The sequence below is a fragment of the Rhea pennata genome, chromosome 9, assembly GCF_028389875.1.
Source record: "Rhea pennata isolate bPtePen1 chromosome 9, bPtePen1.pri, whole genome shotgun sequence".
Lineage (NCBI taxonomy): Eukaryota > Metazoa > Chordata > Aves > Rheiformes > Rheidae > Rhea > Rhea pennata.
The window spans coordinates 13,731,187-13,752,693 of record NC_084671.1 but is presented as its reverse complement, the minus strand read 5'-3'; the positions used below and the strand labels follow the sequence as shown (position 1 = coordinate 13,752,693).

At 45.6% G+C, this 21,507-nt stretch overlaps 2 protein-coding genes across 3 annotated transcripts in view; one reads left to right on the top strand and one right to left on the bottom strand.

The window, feature by feature from the left end:
- The window catches only part of CCDC50 (coiled-coil domain containing 50), a 45,324-nt gene extending 44,444 nt beyond the window's left edge, over positions 1 to 880 (bottom strand). For both annotated transcript variants that reach the window (XM_062582292.1, XM_062582291.1), the window contains exon 1: positions 763 to 880. In XM_062582292.1, the coding sequence (XP_062438276.1) occupies positions 763 to 811 (49 nt within the window). In that variant the 5' untranslated portion in view covers positions 812 to 880. The remainder of the gene's footprint in view (positions 1 to 762) is intronic.
- Positions 881 to 11,848: 10,968 nt separating this feature from the next.
- Positions 11,849 to 20,672, top strand: UTS2B (urotensin 2B). Its single transcript, XM_062583004.1, has 5 exons — positions 11,849 to 12,002; positions 14,210 to 14,311; positions 17,539 to 17,576; positions 18,927 to 19,020; positions 20,647 to 20,672. The coding sequence occupies exons 1-5, from the start codon at positions 11,849 to 11,851 to the stop codon at positions 20,670 to 20,672; spliced, it is 414 nt and encodes a 137-aa protein (XP_062438988.1).
- Positions 20,673 to 21,507: the final 835 nt, after the last annotated feature.

Below are 21,507 nucleotides of genomic sequence, written 5' to 3'. Positions count from 1 at the left end.
AGCAGGACCTCAGCGTTAGTGGTCCCTTCCAAACCAGCAAAGCTGGCAGCATTCCCGGGTCTGCTGGACACCCGTCCTCAGCCTCGGCCCGGAGTTCAGCGGCGCAACCCCGCCGAGCGGGAACGGCGGGGCGCGGACCTGCTCCTCGGCGGCCCCAGGGCTGAGAGGCCGGGCGAGCGCTGGCAGCGAACTCCGGCGGCGCTGGCGAGGGGCCGGGGCCGGGGCCGGGGCCGCGGCTGGGGCTGCGGCTGGGGCTGCGGCCGGGCTCCCCCCCAACCCCCGCCGCCGCCGCCGCCGGGGCCGCGCGAACAAAGAGCCCCCGCCTTCCTCCTCCTCCTCCTCCTCCTCCCCCCCCCCGCGCGGCGGCTCCTTCGTACACCTCCGACCCAAACGCTGACGCTGGGAGCAAACCCGCCGGAGCGGGGACCCGAGCGACGCCCGGGGGGCCCCGCGAGGCCAGACGCTGCCTTCTCCCTCGCGGAGCGCCCCTCCCGCCTTCCCGTTTTACGGCCCGAACCGACATCTGCGGCGACCCGGGCGGGGCGGTTCCGCGGGAGCCGCCGGAGCCTCCCCGCGGCGCCGCCGGGCTCCCCGCCGCGAAACGAGAATAAACGCGATAATTAACTAATTAAACGCCAGAATACGGAGCTTCCCCGCGCCGCGCCGCGCCCGGACCCCGGGGCGCCCCAGCCCCGCTCGCCCCCCCCACGCCCCGCGCGGCCCCACGCGCGGGAACCCCCCACGCCCCGTGGGGCATCCTACCTTCTTTGACTTTGGAGAGCTTGGACTGGTCGATGCCGACCTCGGCCATGCTGAGCGCGGTGCGGGGGGGGCCGGGCGAGCCCCGCAGCGGAGCCGGAGCCGGAGCCGCGGCGGCGCCGCCCGCGCCCGCGCTACAAAGTTGCCCGCGGATGGATACGCTGTAGCCGCCCGGGCGTACGGCGCGAGAGAGGGGACAGAAAGCCGCCGGGGCGGAGCGGGGCGGAGCGGCGCGGGCGGGCGGGGGCTGCGCCCGCCGCCCCCGGCCCGGGGGCTCCCCGCTTTGGGGTTGTTTTCCTTTTTATTATTTTTTTTCTCTCTTCCCCTTCTCCAGCAGCGCTTCCGCAGAAGGAGCTCAGCGAGGAGGGCAGCCTCCAAGCGCCCCGGCTTTATTAATTTATTTTCATTTTCCCTCTTTCCTGGAGGTGCGAGAGGGCTGGCGGCTTCAGGAGCCGCTCTCCGAGGGCAGCGCGATGATTTCTGGTTTGCAGGCGGCTGTGGTCGGAGTGGACTGACTTCCCGGGTTCGGGTTCCCTCCGAGCACCAGCTCCGTTACAGCCTGCAGACTCGTTGCCGCTCTGAGAGCAGCTTTTCAAATTACTTGGAAAGCTCCGAGTACTCTGCTTGGCTCACCTGGGCATTTGGGTGCTTGGTGAGCTGCACTGTGCCAAACCTGCAAAACTCTGTGCCAGAGCCTTCCTGTTTACATCTTACCCCACCTTTTCCCCTCCCCTCATAGTGATCTTATAAACAGTAGTTGTATTTTTTTTCCACCAAACTAGGAAATAAAAACACATCCAGGTCAAATCTCAGATGAGCCCAGGAGTTATCACTGCTATTGCATGCTAATGCGTACTTCCCTTCAGGGAAGGAAATTAAATCATATGTGAAAAAGTTTGTTGGGATAGGCACATCACGTGGCTAATGCTTGCAAGCCAAGCAGGCAACATCAGGAAGGGCAGCACAGCTGAGAGATTTCTGGGCAAGGAGCCCACAGGAGCTTCACACAAAGCAGCAGCTTGAGAGGGCCTTTGAACCCGAGTAACACCCTGCCCAGCACAGGTTAGGTCCAACCTTCAGCAAAGGAGCTGGTGGGGAAGGAAGGCTCACAGCCACAGTCCAACTTTGTTCTCTTTAACCTGTGTGCGACAGGTAATTCATTTTTTTTCCAGAAGAAAAGAAACAGTGCAAGGAGATGTCCTCTGGGGAAACGTAGGACATAGGAGGAGGAGGACTTAGGGTTTAGCAATGCCTAAGCCCCTCCAGGCTCTGCCGAGAACGGTGAGTCACTCTGACAGACCCTGTTTAGTGTTTTGACTGTAAATAAGTACCTCACCTGGAGCATATAAGCAGACAAAGTCTGTATTACCACATTTGGCATGAGTGATCTCCAGCATTTATCCTAATTGTCCCATGGTTCTTGTTTCACTGGTGGGATCAGATGCCTCTCTCCAACCCCTCAGCCAAGAGGAACTCTCTTCCCATGGGTCTGTGTCAGGTTTCCCAGCACACCCCCAAAGAACAGGAGGGGAGAGGAAGGCTGAGCCCATTTCCCACTTCCTCTCCCTAAGAGACCCCAGGGAGGCTCTGCCCCTCCAGATAACCCGAGTCCCAGTGCCTGCTCTGTTGACAAGTAGGGAGGGGGTTGTAGCAGAAAGCAAAATCTCCAAAAACCAGCGAAGGGAATAATATCTCCATTTTATTAAAAAGCAAACACATTAAATAAATTGGGGTAAGACTCAGTCTGAGGTCTGACAGGCCTCTGCCTAGAGAACCATGGTACTCTTACCAAGAATGAAGTGGCATCCTAGATCACTCCAGCTGTACTGGCAGTCCTTCACACATATGGTGTTTAGTCAGAATCTTGTCCCTCCAAGGGGACAGCTCAGATTATCTCCTATCAGTCTCTGCTCTGCCTAGCAGCTTCCTCTAATCCCTCTGCCATTCAGCAGCAGCTACACCTAACGCAAGTGGTATGACCGGATTGCTTGTAGATAATCCCCTTGTTACAGTCAGCTCCATGCACAGGAAGAACTTAAAGGTCTGTTACCCATTTCTCCCAAGTCTGGGTTTTTATTAAGTCAGTGTGATATTCCTCTGAACATTCTCCACTCTTTACCACCCAAGGTTTTTAATCATGGAAAAAGTACTTATTGGACAAAAGTGAAGACAAAAGAGGAGACTGAAGAACCAGGAAGATAGGTGGCATAGACAGCATAAGTTTAATACAGGTCATGGCTTTCCAAAATTGAAATACAGTTTTCTTCCCTTCTCTCTGGATAAGGTATTGAATCTAAAATAGCAAAAATTGAAAGCCTGAAACATTAGCATTTACATAGCAGCTTTAAGGCAAAGCTAGCATCACAATTTACATTTATGAATTTAACTTTTAAGTCATCGATGGCAGCAATCCTGGGTCTCAGACTATGTTCATAGCTCTTTGCTCCAGTCTTCAGCAATGAATTTCTATCATTAATTTACCTGGTTGAAGCCAAACCCAGCATAAGTTACTCAAAATCTGTACTGCACTCCAGAACTACCATGTTGGATTAGCATGACTTTGGCTGCTGTTAGGAGAAGTATGTGCTACTACATGTAACTTTGTTAAAGAGCTTGATATGAGATATTAGAGTCAGAGTAGAGTAGTTCCTGAGGCTACTATGCTTAGTTTTCCACTGTATTAATCATGTGGCTCTACGTCCTGCCTCACCTCCTTTAATTATGCAGTGCTATTTTTCTTGCAATACTCACAGAAACTCATGGACAGCAATGGGATTGTGAGCTCTGCCAGGACCCAGAGAACTTTAGGCAGACAATGTAAAAGTCATTTTTTTTTGGTGTTGGAAACAAGGAGAAAGTTTCTCTATCAGAGCACAGAAAGGCTGGAACAGGCTCTTTGGAGGGACAAGAAGAGCAAAAAGTTTGTGATCAGGATTTGTCACAGTTGCCTAAGGCAGGATCCTACACAAACATAGTGTTTCCTTTGCATTCTTGACTTTGGACTCCTCTAATCTTAGCTTGATTTTGAGACATTCACATGAAATCCAAGACAGATAGATGGCATTAATCAGTCAAAGAGTGCATGAAGAGTACCAAAGGTTTCAAATTTAACTACAATGAACATGAGAACAGCCACAGGAGGACTAGAAATGAGAATCAAACAGGATCTGAGAAGTTTGTTACTGATGACACTACCACTGCATAATCAGGTCTTATGTTCCCAGCAGGTTTATCACTAGGGTAGATCTCAGATCACTCTCCTGACTCACACTTGTGAGTAAAAGCTGCTGCTTCTAGGTAAAAAAAATAGGGAAAATCTTTGCTCTGCCAGACTGAGACCAACTTTTCCTGTACAAATCGTATGGTGTCTAGTACACTGTAGTGGGTAGATTAATCCTGCTAAAGCCCCTTCCCTTTAAGCTAATAAGACAATATTTCAGTCTTAAGAGAGCAGATACTGAATCCCATAAGAGCTTCTGTCTGAAGACAAGCTCATCTCATTGCCCAAAACAAAAGGTACTGGGAAGTGGAATCAGAATTTGAGCTCAAGTACTTGGAACTTCTATTTCATGAAATAACTTCAGTTGGGAGGGGCATCTGCAAGGCTCTATTCCAACACTCTACTCAAAACAGGGCTTCAAAATTTGATCAGGTTGCTCAGGACTCATCCAAGTAAGTTCTGAAAAGTCTCCAAGGATGTAACTCACAATCTCTGGTCCCCTGTTTCATTCTTACCTTTGCAATTCCTTCCCCTGCCCTTCCCCCCCCCCCCCCAAACCCTTATATCCAATTGGACTTTCCCTTGCTATAACTTGTGGCCCTTGTCATCATACCATGCACCTCCAAAAAGTTCAGCTCCATGCTTTCTAGTATTCGTGCATGTAGGTACACAGCATCCACTCTCCATGGTGGAGCACAGGTACAAGGGACAAACACCCATCCTTCCCCCCCCCCCCAATGAGGTCCACAGAACAGCTGTGGGTAGGGGCTCAGGGATGGCACTGCAGCTAGGACTGTGCCACCAGGAAAGTCTTAAATCCCAAGAAACCCCAGGACCTCCCCTAGGCGCCTCCAGATGCCTCCTTCTGGCCCTCAAACACCTGAGGCACATCATACCCAGGGGCATACCCAGACTCTGTGCACCAGATGCAACCTTACCAAAGGCTGACAGGCAAAGGCTTAGGACCAGCAGTTAGGAGGGCTTTATACCACTCAATTCTTTCTACAGGCAAGCAGAAGTGGTTTGTACATGCCTCTTAAATAAACTGGGCACCTCTCCAAGTGTCATGTTGTCATTTTAGGTCAACAGGATAGCAACAACTGTGAAATAAATTAGGCTTCATCAAGATGTTCACTTTCAGCAAAAGAGTTTTTGTTAAGGTTTCCTTAATGAGTGCAAGGCTAATTCCAGTGGGTGAGGCCACTGTGGGAATAGATAGGATCATTATCCTATAGGGAGAAGCATACACATCAGTTAATGATCTATGTAAAGGGATGGGAAAAAAAATTCATTCTATGTCTCATGATGCTAAGCGGCAGGTGTCACACAAGCCTGTATCTAAAAACAGATCAGTGGTGACTGCTGCCAAGGGATTGGCTTTCCCCTCACACCTGAGTGGGAGACATTACCTCCCTCCCCGTCCCTGCTTTGACCTGCCTCGTTAACACCCTTGCTTTTCCACATAATCAAAGATACACTTTAGGAGATGTATTAAGCACTGTGCCAGAGCAGGTTGGTGAGAGGCAGCAAGCATTATAGCACTTGGCAACAAGCAACCAGAAGCAGGTGTGCAATTTCCTTAGGTAGCTGAACAGTGTTTGTGGGAATTCAGGCTCCCCGAAGGGCAAGGAGAACAGGGGCATGCAAGGATAAAAGTATTATAAAACATATCAGGGACGCCAGGGCATTATGAATGGGCTGGTTGCAAAAAATGAAACAAAAAGGAAACTAAGTATGTACCTGCATTTAACATAACAAGGGGCACTGAAAAAAAACGAATTGCAGTGTTACAAAACAAGGCTTTTCTAGACTTAAGTTGGAGAGAACCCATACAACCTGGAGAAGTCAGATCTCATGTTGCAAGCAGCTCAGTTTTATGCACAGATCAGATGTTTGTATAGACCTCCCTGGAAGCTGCAGTGTGCCAGTAGGGTTGCATCTGTGCCTGCAGTTTTACATATACAATTGCAAGGGTTATAGTTTTAGTGATTCTCCTCACTCTGCAAAGGAAACAAGGCCTATGAAGCATCTGGTGATTAGAGAGTCAAGTTTCACACCAGCAAAAGAGGTCAAATACCTTTCAGAAAGCACCTCTACCAAGAAAAAGGTTAGGTTAATACTGTAACAGGTATTTGCTATTTTACTCTTTCCTTACCTGCTGTGTATCATGTGATTTCATCTATTCTCACAGGTCAAAAGAACAAAACCCGCATAATGTTAGTGCTCCACAGGCAACTGCCTGCAAGCCCTGTCAATGGAAGCATAAGCAGTCAAATAAGAAATGTTGGTGGGGGGGGGGCACACTTGGCCTCAGTTACCTGCTTGCATGAAATGCAAGTTCATGTAAGTGAATGCAAGCAAGTACTCAGTGCATGAAACTTCAAGGCATTTTGTTGTTAGAGACAGTTTGATTGAGGCTGAAGTCAATACAGTTCACACATGACAAAAAAACCTCTGCTAGGGTCTACTCTGAACAATTATTTAATTTATGTAAAGTCACCTCTCTTCCACCCTCCCATCCTGTTTTTTCAGTTAACTAATTACTCAGTTTCAGTTAAAAATTACTTTGAAGCATACTTCACAGGACAAATTTTCTACATTGCCTTCATTAACTTGCCAGCAACTTCAGCCAAGTCATCCATGGTCAGTAGGGATGAAAGGCAGACAGGAGAAGGTGCTGCAGCTCAGGACTGAGGCAGAAAAGAATGGTACCACCACTGCCTCTCTGCTCTGTGATTCTTGGCACGGGGCTGTTTCCTCCCACATCCGATGCCTCTGCACTCCTGCAGTACTCTTTCAGGTTTTCGCTGACTTCAGGGGAATGTGTTGGAGCAGAATAGTTCCCCAAGAAGCTAAATATCTCCCTGACAATCCTCAGAATTGAGGTGAAAACCAGGCAGGTAGCCCAACCGCACTTCTTACCCCTCCTCTGCCTTTATCACAAGGCACTGCTTCTCTCTAGTGTGATTCACTTCTGGTGGGAGCAGGTGATACTTCCCTCTGCACCCTTGCTTGCACGCAGTGAGGCAACAAGTAGAACAGTTTTATACCCTGCCTTGAACCTTTCCCTCTTCCACCTCTAAGAAATGAGACAGTTAGACCATAGCATCTAATTTTACAGCAGTAACATGCTGAGCAACAGCTAAGTCCCAAAGACAAGCACGTAGAAGGGGCAAACAAATTGCATGAGTCAGACTAAAAGCTTCATAAATATTGACTGGTTTTAATAGTCCCCTGAGGAACAGAGAATCTCATTTTATAATAACTATGTCTCCCTCCCCATTATGCATTCCTGCTCAGGGAACTACAAGGGGGGTTGTTCTCTGGCTTATGTGCACATTATTTTAATGCCTTTTAGCAGTCAAGAGGTTCTGTCAGAGAGTTTGCACCACACTCACCAGCAGAGTATCTGAGCGCCTTCCAGTGGTGCTTTGAATAATGCGACTGGAATAGGTTTTGTCCTCTCAGGTATACCCCAGGGTGGAGGCAAGGAAGAAATCAGGTATTAAATGTATCAGGGATTAGGCAGAAGAGAACAGGGTGTTTTTTCAGCACTTTCTGCTTTGATTCCTATCAGGTGAAGAGCATTTTTAGGGACATGGAGAGGTAGAGAGATGCAATAGAAACATGGACAGAAAAGACAAAGGCTATCAGGTCCTACAACAATGATAAGATCAAGAAAAAGAGAAAGACTTGACTGCAAAAAACAGACAGTTGCTTGGGTATCTGAATGGATGGGAGAGGGGAAAGAACACGATAGGATACAAAAGTGCACTGTGAATCACTGGCAAGGAGTGAGCTAAGGCCAGGGAGCAAGGTAGCTGCCACCTTCCCAAAATCAGGTACTCCACAGGGCCTCCCCTTTCTAGCTTGCTATAAGCTCCCAAACTCCTACGCTCTTTACCAGGGATGTTAAATCCACAGCATGCCTTTCGCTCTACTGGCCTTATCCCCTCCTCTTTTCCAAATTCATTTATCATTCCCCATCCTTGTCTTAGAAAGGCGCTAAGTGAGAAGGTAGTACATAAAGGAAAACTCCTACTCACAGTGCAGCATAAAAATCTACTTCCACTAGCCAATGCTACCTGGTTTCAGCCAGGTCCCATTCTTGGTGCAGAGGCTGCAGGACAGCGTTAAAAACACCCCATGCTCCCATCCCTAAGATTATTTCCTGTAACATCCTCTACAGCAGAATGTTTGCTTTGGGAATCCAATAATAGCTAAATAGAGACTATAAAACCACAGCAAAGCCCATGGGTGCTGTTGAGGCTCACCTGAAATACATGCTGCATACAAAGGTTTTTAGAGCTTCCCAAGAACAAATGAAGCAGAGAAGTACATCCTCCCTGTTTCAAACCTAAAACACATAGCATACAGAGTAGCTTTGAAGCCTGACACCCCAAGCTGGCTATGGGAAAGCATCCCTTGAGGTTCTCCTGCTTTCAGTAGCTCAACATTGCCTCCTGCATCTTACAAAACACCTGAGAAACATGTTGACTTCTTGCCTGAAGTTTGCTCTGAAGCATTAAGTGTCACTGTTTTGGAGTAAACCAAGGTTAGGTTATTTGGGAACTGCATCTTTCCTAGCAGCTGTCCTATCTTCATTAAAATTAACAATACAACTCATACTGGCTTCAAGAAGTCTCAATTTTGTATCACATACCTGAGCTCATTAACCCAAGGCCTGCTAAGTTATTGTCTTTGCAAGGGACAGAGAGAAGAAATCAGTGCATAAAGAGAGTTGAAAATATTGTCAGGGAGCAGCATAGGCCAGCTGCTCCCTAAGGAATGGGGAGCTGAGCACACTAACACAGGCATTAGGTAGGGGTCTCACCAGCCAGGGTCCTATCCCTCAGTACCTGAGTAAGGTGAGCAGGGCAGACCAGGAGATGATGGCCAGGTCTGACCAAGATCCCAGATAAGTTTGTGTGATGAGGCAGATCCGAGGTCAAGTAGAGAAGTCAGTCCACTGGTCACAATCAGGCCTGATGGCAACCACAGTTAGAGATAGCCCAATGGTCACCAGGCAGGTTCACAGTGATGGGACAGGTGTAAGGTCAAGCCAGGAAGTCACCCTACACATCAGAGCCCAGATCAGCATTATCCACAGACAGGCATAGCTGTAGCTAAGATAAAAACCAACACTGCTAAAACACAGCCTAGACAGGGGATTAAAAACCCAGGGCTGAGCTTAAATAAGGCTCTTGGGCCTATGGGTAGAGGATGTGGGTGGAGGTCCCAGGTGATGCTGGTCAGGGCCATTAAGGCCTACCAGCACCCTCAGAGCCTTTGCATACACAATCACCTCCTCCAGACACAAGAGCTGCTGCAGCAGATCTTAGTGGAATCTAATCTTCTTAGACCAATTCTTCTTCATTCTTACCCTCCAGATTGGTTGTTTTTGTCCAACCTTCTCAATTTTCCAGTTTTATTTCATAAATATTACTTGAAGTTTGCAGAGATTTATGAGAAGAGAACTTCAACCTGAAGACACATTAGAATGATAGAAGTTAGAGATGGAGCTCTGAATTTTAGTTCCTGGTTATCTTTGAGCTGTAAATGTAGGTGGCCAGTGGTGACGTTATCACTAAGTGAAGTAATCAGGGAAATGTGGCGACTATGTTGTTTTTCTACTGAGATTAAAATATGTAATAAAAATAAAATGTAGTAATTTTCCCACCAACTGGGCAGATAGGCTAGCAGTAAAGACTTTTTCCAGATGGGAATCTTACAGAAGCCCATCACTTCGAATCAACCATCTCATAGCTGCAACAAATTCAGAAAGTTTGCTAGTGTCTGGCAGCTGGCTGTTAGATAGCTATTAGCCCACTCACTCAGAGAATTCCACATATAGCATCTAGTAATCTCCCTTCTAGTATGTAAAAGTAGAAATACGTCCCTCACTTTACCCGGAGCCCTCATTTGAATGAACTGGCAACACTACATATGCAAGTTGCTTTGGGGATTGAACCATCCTTTTGGCAGCCATGATCCAGAACTGCAGTTACTCTGCAATGAAAGAGAAAATCCCGAGGAATAGCTTATTTTCCTGCAAGATGCTGCCAATTGCCCATGACACCTCACAGCCAATGGTACAAAAAACTGGTCAGAGATTTGGCAGATTCTGCATGAGCTTCTATGAGGTGGGGAAATTGACTGTTTATATCAGTGCAAAGCCAATTTCACAGCAGATCTGAAAACAGATTAGTAGGGACCTGGAAAACCAATTAATACCAAGCAAAATTGGACTTGATCTTTCCTAAGAGTTTGGTTTTGAGTCAGAACTATTATCATCAACCTTGGAGTCCTGTCCGAGGTGGACTTAGGGAACCTGAGATGGCTGGAAAAGTATCCTGATAGGATGTAGGTGTCCTCTTGTCCAAAAAGAACTTTAGGGATGATGAAAAAGGAAAAGGAAGTACTTCAGCTGGTTGATCATTGGTTCCCAAGACCATCAGGAAAGAAAAGTTTGTTTTATCGATATGTATTTGGAGGAAAAAATTTGAATATTTCCTCAGTAGAAAAGTACTCCTTCATGGAAGCATCTCATTAGTTTTCATAGACACTTTTTGGAAAAAAAATTGTAGTCCCCATTCCCCCCCACATTTTTACTAACAAATAAATATTAAAAGTGATATTAAAAATCTAGTCTTCCTATAGCCATCCTAGGTCCACTGCAAGTCCTTGGCAGAACTGGGACCACAAGTAAAAAGTCCAAATATGTAAATGATATTATCTTTGAGTTAAGAAGAAATGTAGGTACCATCAGATGCAGCTATGTTGGGTAATCTGGCATGATGAGGTGCCAGAAAAGCACATGAGGTGATTCACTAGGAGTGTATGTACAAGTTGGTGCTTGGCCAAAGGGGAGTACAGATGACTCAGTTCTGCAGATCGTGATTGGCACAAGAAGCAGAAGTGAAGAACAAAGTTCAGCACTGCTATTCTTACAGCATTTCTCTTGGTAAGGTTGTAATAGCACGCTAGTAGCAGGTCTTTGTGCATAGAGATGGACAGGCAACAAATAGAAGCCAAATCAAGATGTCATAGCCTTAGAACAAACATGGAGTTAGGTGCAACATGCCTCAATGCTTTATTCTAAACTAATAAAATACGGCTGTGCAAGCAGAACTGTATCTGACCATCATTGTTTTTTTCTCTTGGACAAAACTGGATGGAGGTAGTTGTCCATCCTTGAGGTATTCCATATCTGCTGCCAAATCTGAACTCCTCTACTCAGACACAATCCCAAAATAAGGTGTGATACTTTTCCCATTGGCAAAGCTGTAAGTCACTGTGAAGGAGACATACTCAATATCCCCCAATCAGTTAAATGAAAAGAACTCTGCCTCTCTGCTTCCTACCATTTCAGCACTCATTCCATCTCATGTTAATTAATAAAGGCACAAGAAAGCATGATGATAAATTACAAAAACCCATTAACGTGATTCTGTCCAAACTGGTGACGTATGGCAACTTGTACATTAGACAAAATCTTCCTTGCTTATGTGGGAGTCTTCATGTTTAAACTCCATTAAAACAACAGCCTTGAAAAAATATTTTAATGTATCTATGTATAGATTGTATATCAACATGCATGGACAGTGCATGCCTCTGGGAACATCAGAATTCATTAGATCAGTCTGATACGAGATATATTGAACAGGTTCCATCTGACGTCTGTTACTAGTTTGTTCTGTCCACTCCAAGGGAGTGAATCATATTGACAGGTTGAATTATATCTCAAGAGACTTTTTTTCTCCCCTCCTCCAAAGGCCATTTGCAATCACGGCACATCCGCTGCCTTTTAAAAGTGAGCTCATCTGGCACTGGGTTGCACTGAAGTCCTCCACCGTGCCTGAAGGAAGAATGCTTCTGGGTGGTGGGAACATGGAGAAGAAGTGGTCTGTCCCCCTGTCCCTTGGAGTGCTAACCATCTTGACCATGACTGTGTACGTCCCATCTACATGTGGAGAGCCTTATTTACTACAAGGTAAGCTGGAATACAGACTAGCTGATCCAGGTAGGTGATTATCTTTTTGCTTTGCTTTGCTGCTTGTCATGGTTGTACAACACTTTACCCATGAAAGGAAATAAAATCAACTTTGAACACTCAATTAACCTGGGTGCTACCTAAAGACTTGCTCATATTAGCATGACCTATAGTTGTCCTTCTGGTCTTGCATTGGTTGTGTGACATATTCCATTATCAGTAAAAATACTTGATCTGATGAAATCTGGCTGGCAAGAGTACCTCTTTCTTTCCTGAAAGAAAATTTCCAAGGAAAAATATTACAATATTGGAGAATAACAATTCTAGTATGTACCATATGAGATTTGACAGCTCATAAATGTCAGTGGTAGGGTGCTGCTGAACTTTCTTTATTCAGGAAACTTCTTTTTATATCTTCTTCTCCCACAATTTAAATTAATCTTAGCTTGGACTTATTCTGCAGGGAAATGTCAATCATTAATCTTCTTTCTTAGAGAGACTTGGCAGTAGAAAAAAAATCAGAGCAGCTAAATATAGGCTAGAAAATAACATGTTGCTTTTCAAATGATTTTTCCTCTTATATCACCTATTTATTTTTGTAATGACAACCAAAACATTCCTGAGGCCACTCTAGCTAAATATTGCTGCCATTTAGTTTTTCATAGCATGTTTATATTGTTTTTTCTGTAGCAAATCCCTCAAATGACTAAAAATAGCTATTTGAAAATCATAACTACTTTTCAAGCTTAGGAAAGCGGGTTAGAGCACACCACACTAACTGCAATTTTTGTTTGGCGTGCAGCTTTGCTGACTTCCCCTGGTTTGTTTCTTGAGATCATAATCAGGATCATCAGCTTTAGCTGCAGCATTAGGCAGTGGTGAGTTGGCCAAGTGCTTGGACCACCATTTTGCCCAGGACACCTCTGCTTCTAAGGATTTATGTGACTGTAGTTAATGGGGCTGATTCTCACACAGTCTTGAGCATCCTTCAGGCTCATCTGTTACATTTTCTTGTCTCATGTGTCTCTTTCTGTCTTCATCTCATTACGGATATATAGGGTAGATAGTTACAGGAGTCCAAATTCTTCCTTCTCGCCTCCTTGAAGGGAGTGAACACATGTTCCAAAAATGCCTCTCTGCATCATTTTCTTGCCCTTCTCATGAATGCCACAGGCATCTTCTAAGGTTTTGTGGGGTCTGAGTGTGGGGAGGTGGTATTCAGAGCAAAAGTTTTTGGGAATGACCATTCTCCCTGCAAAGTCTGGCTCCTAGCCTGCCCCTCTCAATGATGAATGTGACATGCAAATGTTAGATGATCCTGGAAACCTGTATGACAGAGCTGGCAGGGTCTTTGAGAGCTTTCAGAGCTCTGGATAGAGTCTGATTCCCTATGTCCATTGGATACTGCTAAACCGCTGATTTCTCAACCACTTTTGAGGGCATAGCCACAACCACTAGGGAAAAAAAATCAAGCAAGCTCTATAAAGGGGCCTCACAGAGAGGCCAAAATTGCTTTATGACAGCAGCCTGGGGAAGATTTTCCTGGAAAACAGGAGATCTATGCATGGTCTACAGCTACCATAAGAGGTTTTCTCAGGGGGAGGGGGGAAAAAAATCTAACTTTAATTTCCTCTACACTTCAGCTATGCACAGGAAGAATCCTTCAGTACCGCTGCAGACAGATAGATTAGCTCCCAGGCCAGACCAAGCACAAGGCTAGACTGTGGGGCTGCAGAGCTCTTCAGTTATGCTACACATACATCAGCTCCAGTGGGGACCTAGTTCCCACTTTTGTTGGCCCTAGGAAGATGGACGAAGTGAGTCTGGGGAGCACTCATAATTTTGAGAAGCATCTCATGAGTTAGTGACCGGCTTTGCAAAGACATTGAGTACATCCACCCTGCAGAGGGGGCTGGGATTCTCTAAATCTGGGTGATGTCTTCAGCTCACTGCAGCCAGTCATACTGATGACGTTACATTGGGACTGGACAGCAGCCCAGAGCTGGCAGGGAGGGTTTTCCCATCCTGCACCCTTTTAGTGCACAGACCTTACTGGCCAGAAATTTTGTTCTGCCTTCACATACCTTGCATTTCCCTCAAGCTTCTTCCACTCTGGGAAAGACAGAAGACATTTTCCTTCTACTTCTGAGTTTTAATTTTTGCTTTAATGTTGGGGGCTGAAGGGTCCATCCTTTTTGGCATTAGGGACTGACAGAAGTGTGTTTTATGTGCTGCAGAGAACCGAGTGCATCCGGAGGGAGAAGACACAAATCATGAGGACACACTGCTGACTCTGCTTCTTAAAAAGAAACTTGCATGGCAAAGACCAGAAAATATTGGTAAGTGAAAGGGATGGAGATCTCAGCTTCCTGCAGCTGTGCTCACATGAATGCAAGGAGCCTGCTCCTTATGTGTTGAGTTTGCTAGCAAATACAGACTGCTCAGAAAACAGAGAGAGTTTAGCTTCTGCATTTCAGTGTGCTGCCTATATCTGATTAACAGCAGGTGTTCTGCCTCCTGGGGCTTCTGGACCTGACTTTGCAATGCAATGCAAAACTGTCCAAAAATGTACAACCTAGATCCTCTGACACTCAGTGCTGAGTTGCCAATGAAGCATGTGTATGTATGTGGCATGACTAATAATGAAGAGAGATGCTGTTGAGTCCCTGCACCCCTGTCATCCCTGGGATAAATGCTGAATATTGTTTAGGGCTTAGGCTAGCTCCGCCTGCCCCCACCACATAGCCATAGTGCTTTTGAGATACAAATCAGTGTCAGGTTGTCACCTCTTGAGCACACAGGAGGCTAACGTTTTTGAAGACAGCATAAGACAGAGATCCATTAGGGTCAAGTGTAAGCTCGGATAACTGCACCAGAAGCTCCCAACTGAGCTGGAGTAATTGTTACTGGTGGAAGAGGGTCAGACAATGAGCTTTTCCCATGCAGCAGAGAGGACAAAGACAGGGCACATATAGGATTTTCCTGTCTGTCCTTGTGCCAAATTTAAGGCCATTTTGCATGTTGCAACAGGCTCCAGACTCAGGCTCACTGAAGAGGAAGTTGGACTTTCCATGACACTAGGCATTACAATCACAAACTCCGCATGGATTATGGAGGTCAGCTATTCCCACGGCCACCAAAGTCAGGGAAGAGTTTGGGCAATATGTGGTAGTCTCAGAGCAAGAAGCTGTTGTGTCCTATAAAAACAGAAGAGAGAGGGGCCCAGCAGAAACTGTGTCATGAAAATCCAATACATCAAATCACTTAGTGCTCTTTCCCAGCCCCTTGTTAATGCAGTGAGGCAGTGGCTAAACGATAAATACAAATAAATCAAGTCCTTATACTAACAAAGACATTCTTCTTGTAAAAGAGATGCATTCAAAAAATGAAATTTTTATGATTGGTTTATGGATTATTGCACTTATTATTCCTAGAGGAAAGACTGCATTTTATGCCAGACAATTCAATATAATGAATCTCTGAGCAAAGCACAGACAGAGGATTTAGAGCAGGCAGTTTCTCAAGGCATCGTCCATAAATTAGTTTCCTTCCCCCTGCCTAAGATAATCTGTTCCAAATTTCAACCACTGTTCATTTTCTATTCATAGCTGTCATTGGCCAAGCTTACAGTTTGTGCAAAGTTGAGCCAAAATAGGCAACTGAAACTCTGAAAGAGGTTAAAATGTGCAAAATAATAGTATCAACAAGCTCTTAAGTGGCACTTGCCACTTGTAGAGGTACAGGACTGTTAGTCTGTACCTTAATGATGTGTAAAGACATGTTTAAGAGGAACCTGCCTGAGGTCGTTTCTGGCACTGCCAAGAATGGAGCCCCATGTCCACTCCCAGCACCATATTGACTCTCAAATCAAGCCATGATATAATACACTGTTACTTTTCCTGTTTTATGAATATGTATCAGACAATATTCAGAATCTTTCAATTAAATTGTTTCCTTCTTGAAAGAGAAGCTGAGAATGCAGTCAGCTTTTTTTTTTTTTTTTGGAACCCTTCTGTTCAGTTTCAAATGCAAAAAGAAAAAGCCTCATTTGGCAATGTGTCTGTGTGCTGAAGTCTTATCTGAAATCAGGAGAATTAGACGCCTAAATCCCTTTGGAGATCCAGACCAATGTCTGCAGCCACTGAGCAGACAAAGGAGGCAATTCCAGGTCTTGAATTTTTAGCTTTCATGTGGGGTCTAGCAGGGACATTCTTTAACTTTTTCTTGGCTCTTCTGCTTACTTTTATGTTTCTTTTGTAAACTGGCATTTGAAGACAACTGATCACTTTGCATTCCCCTGGCTGCCCAAGAAAACTGCCACAGTCTTCATTCAGCTTTGACTGGGAATTTTGACCTAGCCCATCCCATGGTGGTGCTTTCCACTGTTTCAGCTATCTTATTCCAATAGTTCCACCGTTTCAACATCAGTCTGGTATCAGGTATCTCAAATAAGGTACCTCAGTTTTCAGGAGTGAGAAATCCCATGTCCCTTCCTGCAGCTTTTCCTATTGCTAGTCTAGACTCTTTGTTCCGATGGAGGTTTCAGATTGAGTCCATAGGCAACCTAACTCCTCCCACATCCTCAATTGGCTATCTCAGGGCAGTTTATTCAGCCATGTGCGTAGGTTTTTGACAGTCTAGTGCAGCACTGCGCAGCTTTGAAGTCTCTAAGTCTGATCTAAGAAGCTGCCCCCCAATCCTAGCCCCTGCTCAGAGAAGGGAGGGTGAACGAGCTAGAGGAAGCAGCAAGCTCCTCTACTGCCAGTGACTTGACAGCTGCTTCCCCCAGTCCAAGGGAGGACAGATAGAGAGAGCTCTTAGGCACAGAGCTCCCATGAGCCCATACGAGATATCCCTACTACAGCATGACTGCAGTGAGCTGTAATACATGCAATTAAACGTTGTACTCTGTCCTTCCTCCTTCCTTGGGGCAGATGTAGGTGAAGGGGATTTAAAGTACAGGGTCTTGTCCAATTTATAATTTCCTTGTGCTCCCCTAACATTTAGAAGTGTGAAATCCATTCATTGACTGGTACATTACTTCTCCTGTTGCTACACTCTGCCTACTCTGAAGTTTGCTCACTTTAAAAGCGATGAGTTATGCTAGGCTAAGTCTGTGTCTGCAGGCTTCTGCCCACATGGGTAATATGAGGATAAAAAAGCTTTAAAGGAAACAATATGAGTTCATATAAACAGCCAGTGACAGAAATGCCATCATACAAACATCATAGATTTGCTGTTATCAGTAAAAAGCAACAAAGAGATTCACCTGAGTTTGTTCTACACAGTACATAACCTTGTTGAACCAGTCCCATTAAAGCCTTGCTGAATGATGAAAGAAACTTCTCTTACAACGGAGAATTAGGGTAAAGCTCATAGAATTCAGTAGAGAAAGCCTACATTTTCTATCATTCTGCTACCATAGGTTTGGAGATCACTAACAGGAATTAAATGATAAATAGGTATTTCATTATTGACCGTTAAAGAGGTTAAATGAAGAAAATGTTTCTGATTTGAGCTTTGGAAAGCAATGTGGATATTGATGTTACCCTGTCCTTTCTTGCAGACTGGGAGCTGGCAAAGAAATTTGAAGAACTTGAACAGGTGAGAGAAGTAAATGCTCAGATGCATATATGCATTGTTGCATGAATAACAGCTCAGCTAAACAAATGTGTATATTGTTTTTATATTCTTTTCTATCTTTACATCCTCATGTTCTTTATTCTGGTGCTACAGCATAAGCATGTATCACACAAAGGAAAAAGGAGAACCTGGGCTAAAGATCTGCACAAACTGGAAAAGATAAAGGGGCAGAAAAGCCTAATATAGCCTATAGCCTAATGCAGTAAAGACTGAGACAGCTCTTGCCTCTGCCTGGCCAAGCCAGGAGAAAAGAACTGTTGAAGGAACTCCCAATGGATGAAAAAGGAGGGAGAAGGGGAGATAATGCTGCCTTCTCACGCATGCATCACCTCTCTGCATCCAGTAATTAGTTTAAATTGGAGGGATAAACACTGTACCAGACAATAAGACTAAGGAGGGAGGCCCTACTCAGGGTCAGGGCCTTGCTGTGCCAGCCCCATCCTACAACAAGGTTCCAGGAATATGGAAAGGCATGCAGCAACTTTGATGTGGCTCCCACTGTGCTCCGGACCCCACAGATAGCGGAAGCCCTTTTCACCCTCAGGCCAGATACAGGCGTCTATGTGGATCCCTTCGGTCCACTTCATTTCATTTTAAATTTGGATTGGAAAAACAAAACAAAACCAAACAAAACCAACAGTATGGTATGCTAGATATGGGAGGCTCCCAGCTCCTACCCCACCCCCTCAACCCAGAGCTGAGTGATATTAAATCAGACTTCCTGGGAGTGATGTTGCCAAAGCAGAAGTCTAGACGATGGTCATAACTATATCCAGTCCACTGGAAAAGGAGAAGAGTAGCTACAGATGGAGAAGATATGCTGTAGATGTTCCCCATTGTGACCAAGGGAAGCTAGCAGGAGCAGAGGGAGGGAAGGGAGTGGGAGCCACAGCTCAGAAGAACAGATAGAGGTGTGACCCTCTCTGCTGCAGTGGTGGGATGCCTGGGGACCTCCCACCCCTGTGAGTCAGCACTGACGTGAGTCTTATTGCTACAGTTTCCTTCTACATGGCCTCCTCTCCATAGGGGTTTGGATTGTACCAAAGGGAAGGAGCAGAGGGTTACCACACTGCTGCCCTGAAACAAGCAGCTAAGGAGAAGAGGAAACGTGGGAGTAAGCATGAGTGCTCCAAAGGCAGAGTTTCCTGGAAAGGTCCTATTCCAGGGAAGAACTTGTCCTCCCCAGTGGTACTGCCAGCCAGCTTGTCTGTACATTCTGCCCTGAACTGTACTGCACTTTCCAGCGAGCTGCAGAGCGCGGAGCTCTTCCTGATGGGGCATTTGTTCACTGCTGTATTTGTTTTTAAACAGCTGGAAAAGTTGAAGGATCAGCTCTCAACTGAGGAAGGGTCAGAGGTGGCCTATGCCTTGGAAAGTTTGTCAGCATCTCAGCCTAAAAAACGTGGTAGGTTTTGACTTAGTCTGGTCTGTGGGTCTGGTTGGCTGCAGCCAGCTTCCACTGGTGTCTTTCCTGCTTCCATAGGCAGGCAGCATTTCTAGTAGTCCTGACCCTCCCTTGCTAATGACTGACTGATTTAACAGCTGGTCAGAAAGTCCCTGTGAGACCAAATCCTGCCTGCTGTTCGGTCAGATTCGGTGGGTCTTCAAATTCCAGATTCTGCTAGAGGCAGTTAATGTTACACCCCTCTTTTCACAGAGGAACGCGGGGTTAATGTGGGCAATGACTGCCTTTCCAGGAGGTGGTGCATGAACACCTTCCTTCAGAGTGCCTCTCATTTTGCTCTGGGCACAAAGCTAGTGCTGAAGGCATAATGAGGCATGTGGACTGCTTTTTCCCCTCTCTGTCAAAGTCATTGCCTCCCTACAGACAAAAAAGGAGCAATTTATGCTGCTGAAAAAACAGCAAAAAAGGATGTGGAAATCAACAAAGAACACAGAGAGCTAAGATCTTAATAGGTCCCCCAGTCTGTCCACTCTGCCAGCAAGGCAGGATTGCTCATTGCCATACCTTCTCTAAGATTTGTCCACTCTGTTTTCAATGACTCAAGGAATATGCTGCACTAGAGCTCCTGCAGGGCTGTCCTTGACAACCATGTGAACAATGCCACTAATGCCGACTTTCAGTGGATTCCTTCACAAAGAAGTGATAGTTGTAGAACAGAAGTCACTGATGACTGATCTGGACTAAAAACGAAATTTAGTTTTGTCTTTACCTTTGATGCTCTCTGCATGCGCAAGCTAATATCTTGCTGAACAGACAAGGGAACTCCTTTGTGTAAGTGCTTAGGTGATCCTCAGATGAATCTCTGCCTTAATCTAAAGTCTTTCCAGTTTGGGAAGAGCTCACACCTGAGCACTGCAGATGTCATAGAGGCTTTCTCCAAAGATCCAACCTTTCAAAACGAGGTAGATATCCTCTCTTACTCTTGTAGCTCTCAAAGAATTGATAACAGGTGGCCTGCACAGGGTTCAAAGAACAGGGCATGCTGGTGTTACAGTTGTTTTTCCAACACCAGAACCTGCATCTTCCCCTAATTTATTTTTCTTGGAAGATCCTACAGAGATCAGTGGTATTTTGGGGGACAATTGGTAGCAAAGTAGGAAAGTGATTGGGGATTTTTAAAAAATTTGTAGGCATTCTTTCTTTTCTTGTCATGATGAGCTCAGGTCTCTTCAAGTCACCACCCAACTCTTGCAGTCAGCCTGTAGTGAGAAACCTTGCGCATACTTCTGAGGCAGTAAAACTACTGGCCAATAAGGACGGAAAAGAAAAAACTGATATTGCTAAAGCAGAGCAAAAGGAAAAGCAAATCTCTATAAACGAAGTGACACAAAAATGACTATATCAGGCCTTTTCTTTATATTTCAAAAAGCCAAAAGATTCACTTTCCTAGAAGTATTATATGAACTCAAAGCTGGTTATTGAGATGTGCAAAAAAAACCCATGATGGTGGCTCAACACCCCAATTGCCTTAAGACCTAGGGCTTTTGAAACCCACTCCACGACTAGAATGGGAAGTTGTAAAAAGCACCCTGGATACTAACATCCTTCTTTTGCATCCTTCCTCAGCCTGCTTCTGGAAATACTGCATCTGAAGACTTGCCAGGACCAGAGGATGAAGACAAGCCCTTCCCCAAGCTGCCTTTCTGGGTATTAATGTCTTACAGCTTGTTCTGTTCTCTTGTGCTGCTAACTTGGATGCCATCCGTTGTAACTGCACTACAGCCAAGTCTAACAGGGACTGTGATAGGAGCCACAGTAGCCTACTATCACTCTCCACTGTTCCTTCCTTCCAGGTTTAACCTTCCCTGATCTTCTGCTTGGCTGCTGTTCCCCAACTCCCGTTGCTGCCCCTGTGTGTACCAATCAGTCTACTGCCATTGTAAAGTCCTCCCCTTCCCACCAGGTTCTCCAAGGTACTAAACATTATTTCAGTTGCCCTGAGCTTGGGCCTTTGTCCACTTGCACAGATGTTGCTGGTGTCTTAGTTTCCTATTTGCCTCCTAAAAGCAGCTGTGTGATGATCTAACACCTTCTGTCAGAACAGGAAGGCAGACAGGGGATAATGTGAAAGCTTCAGGGCTGCCTGCCCTGGCTTGCTGAGACAGAGCTGTTTCTTGTCATGTCCTGTCACTGTACGTGGTTGTTTGGGGGGACGACAGACACGAAAGTCTGGGTCCTTTGGATATCATTCCAATAAAGATTTTCTGTTGCACAGAAGCACATGTTGTTTTCTTTCTCATCCTTTGAGGAGGCCCAAGGTGGCAGCATGTTTTCCATCGATGTAGGCTCACATTACCTAATGGACGATGTTAGGTTTGCTGTGAAAAAAGCCCCTATTAAATACCTAGCTATAACAATACAGGTCTATTTTATCGTGCCTGAGGAACAGGCCCTTCATTTTGACCAAGACAGGGAAAGAATTGGTTC

What these genes read in the sequence shown, in the direction of transcription:
- UTS2B (XM_062583004.1), top strand. Translation starts at nt 11,849, where the DNA reads ATGCTTCTGGGTGGTGGGAACATGGAGAAGAAGTGGTCTGTCCCCCTG. An exon ending in ATACAGACTAGCTGATCCAG is followed by an intron (nt 12,003 to 14,209) that starts GTAGGTGATTAT and finishes TATGTGCTGCAG; the next exon opens with AGAACCGAGTGCATCCGGAG. An exon ending in GCAAAGACCAGAAAATATTG is followed by an intron (nt 14,312 to 17,538) that starts GTAAGTGAAAGG and finishes CCTTTCTTGCAG; the next exon opens with ACTGGGAGCTGGCAAAGAAA.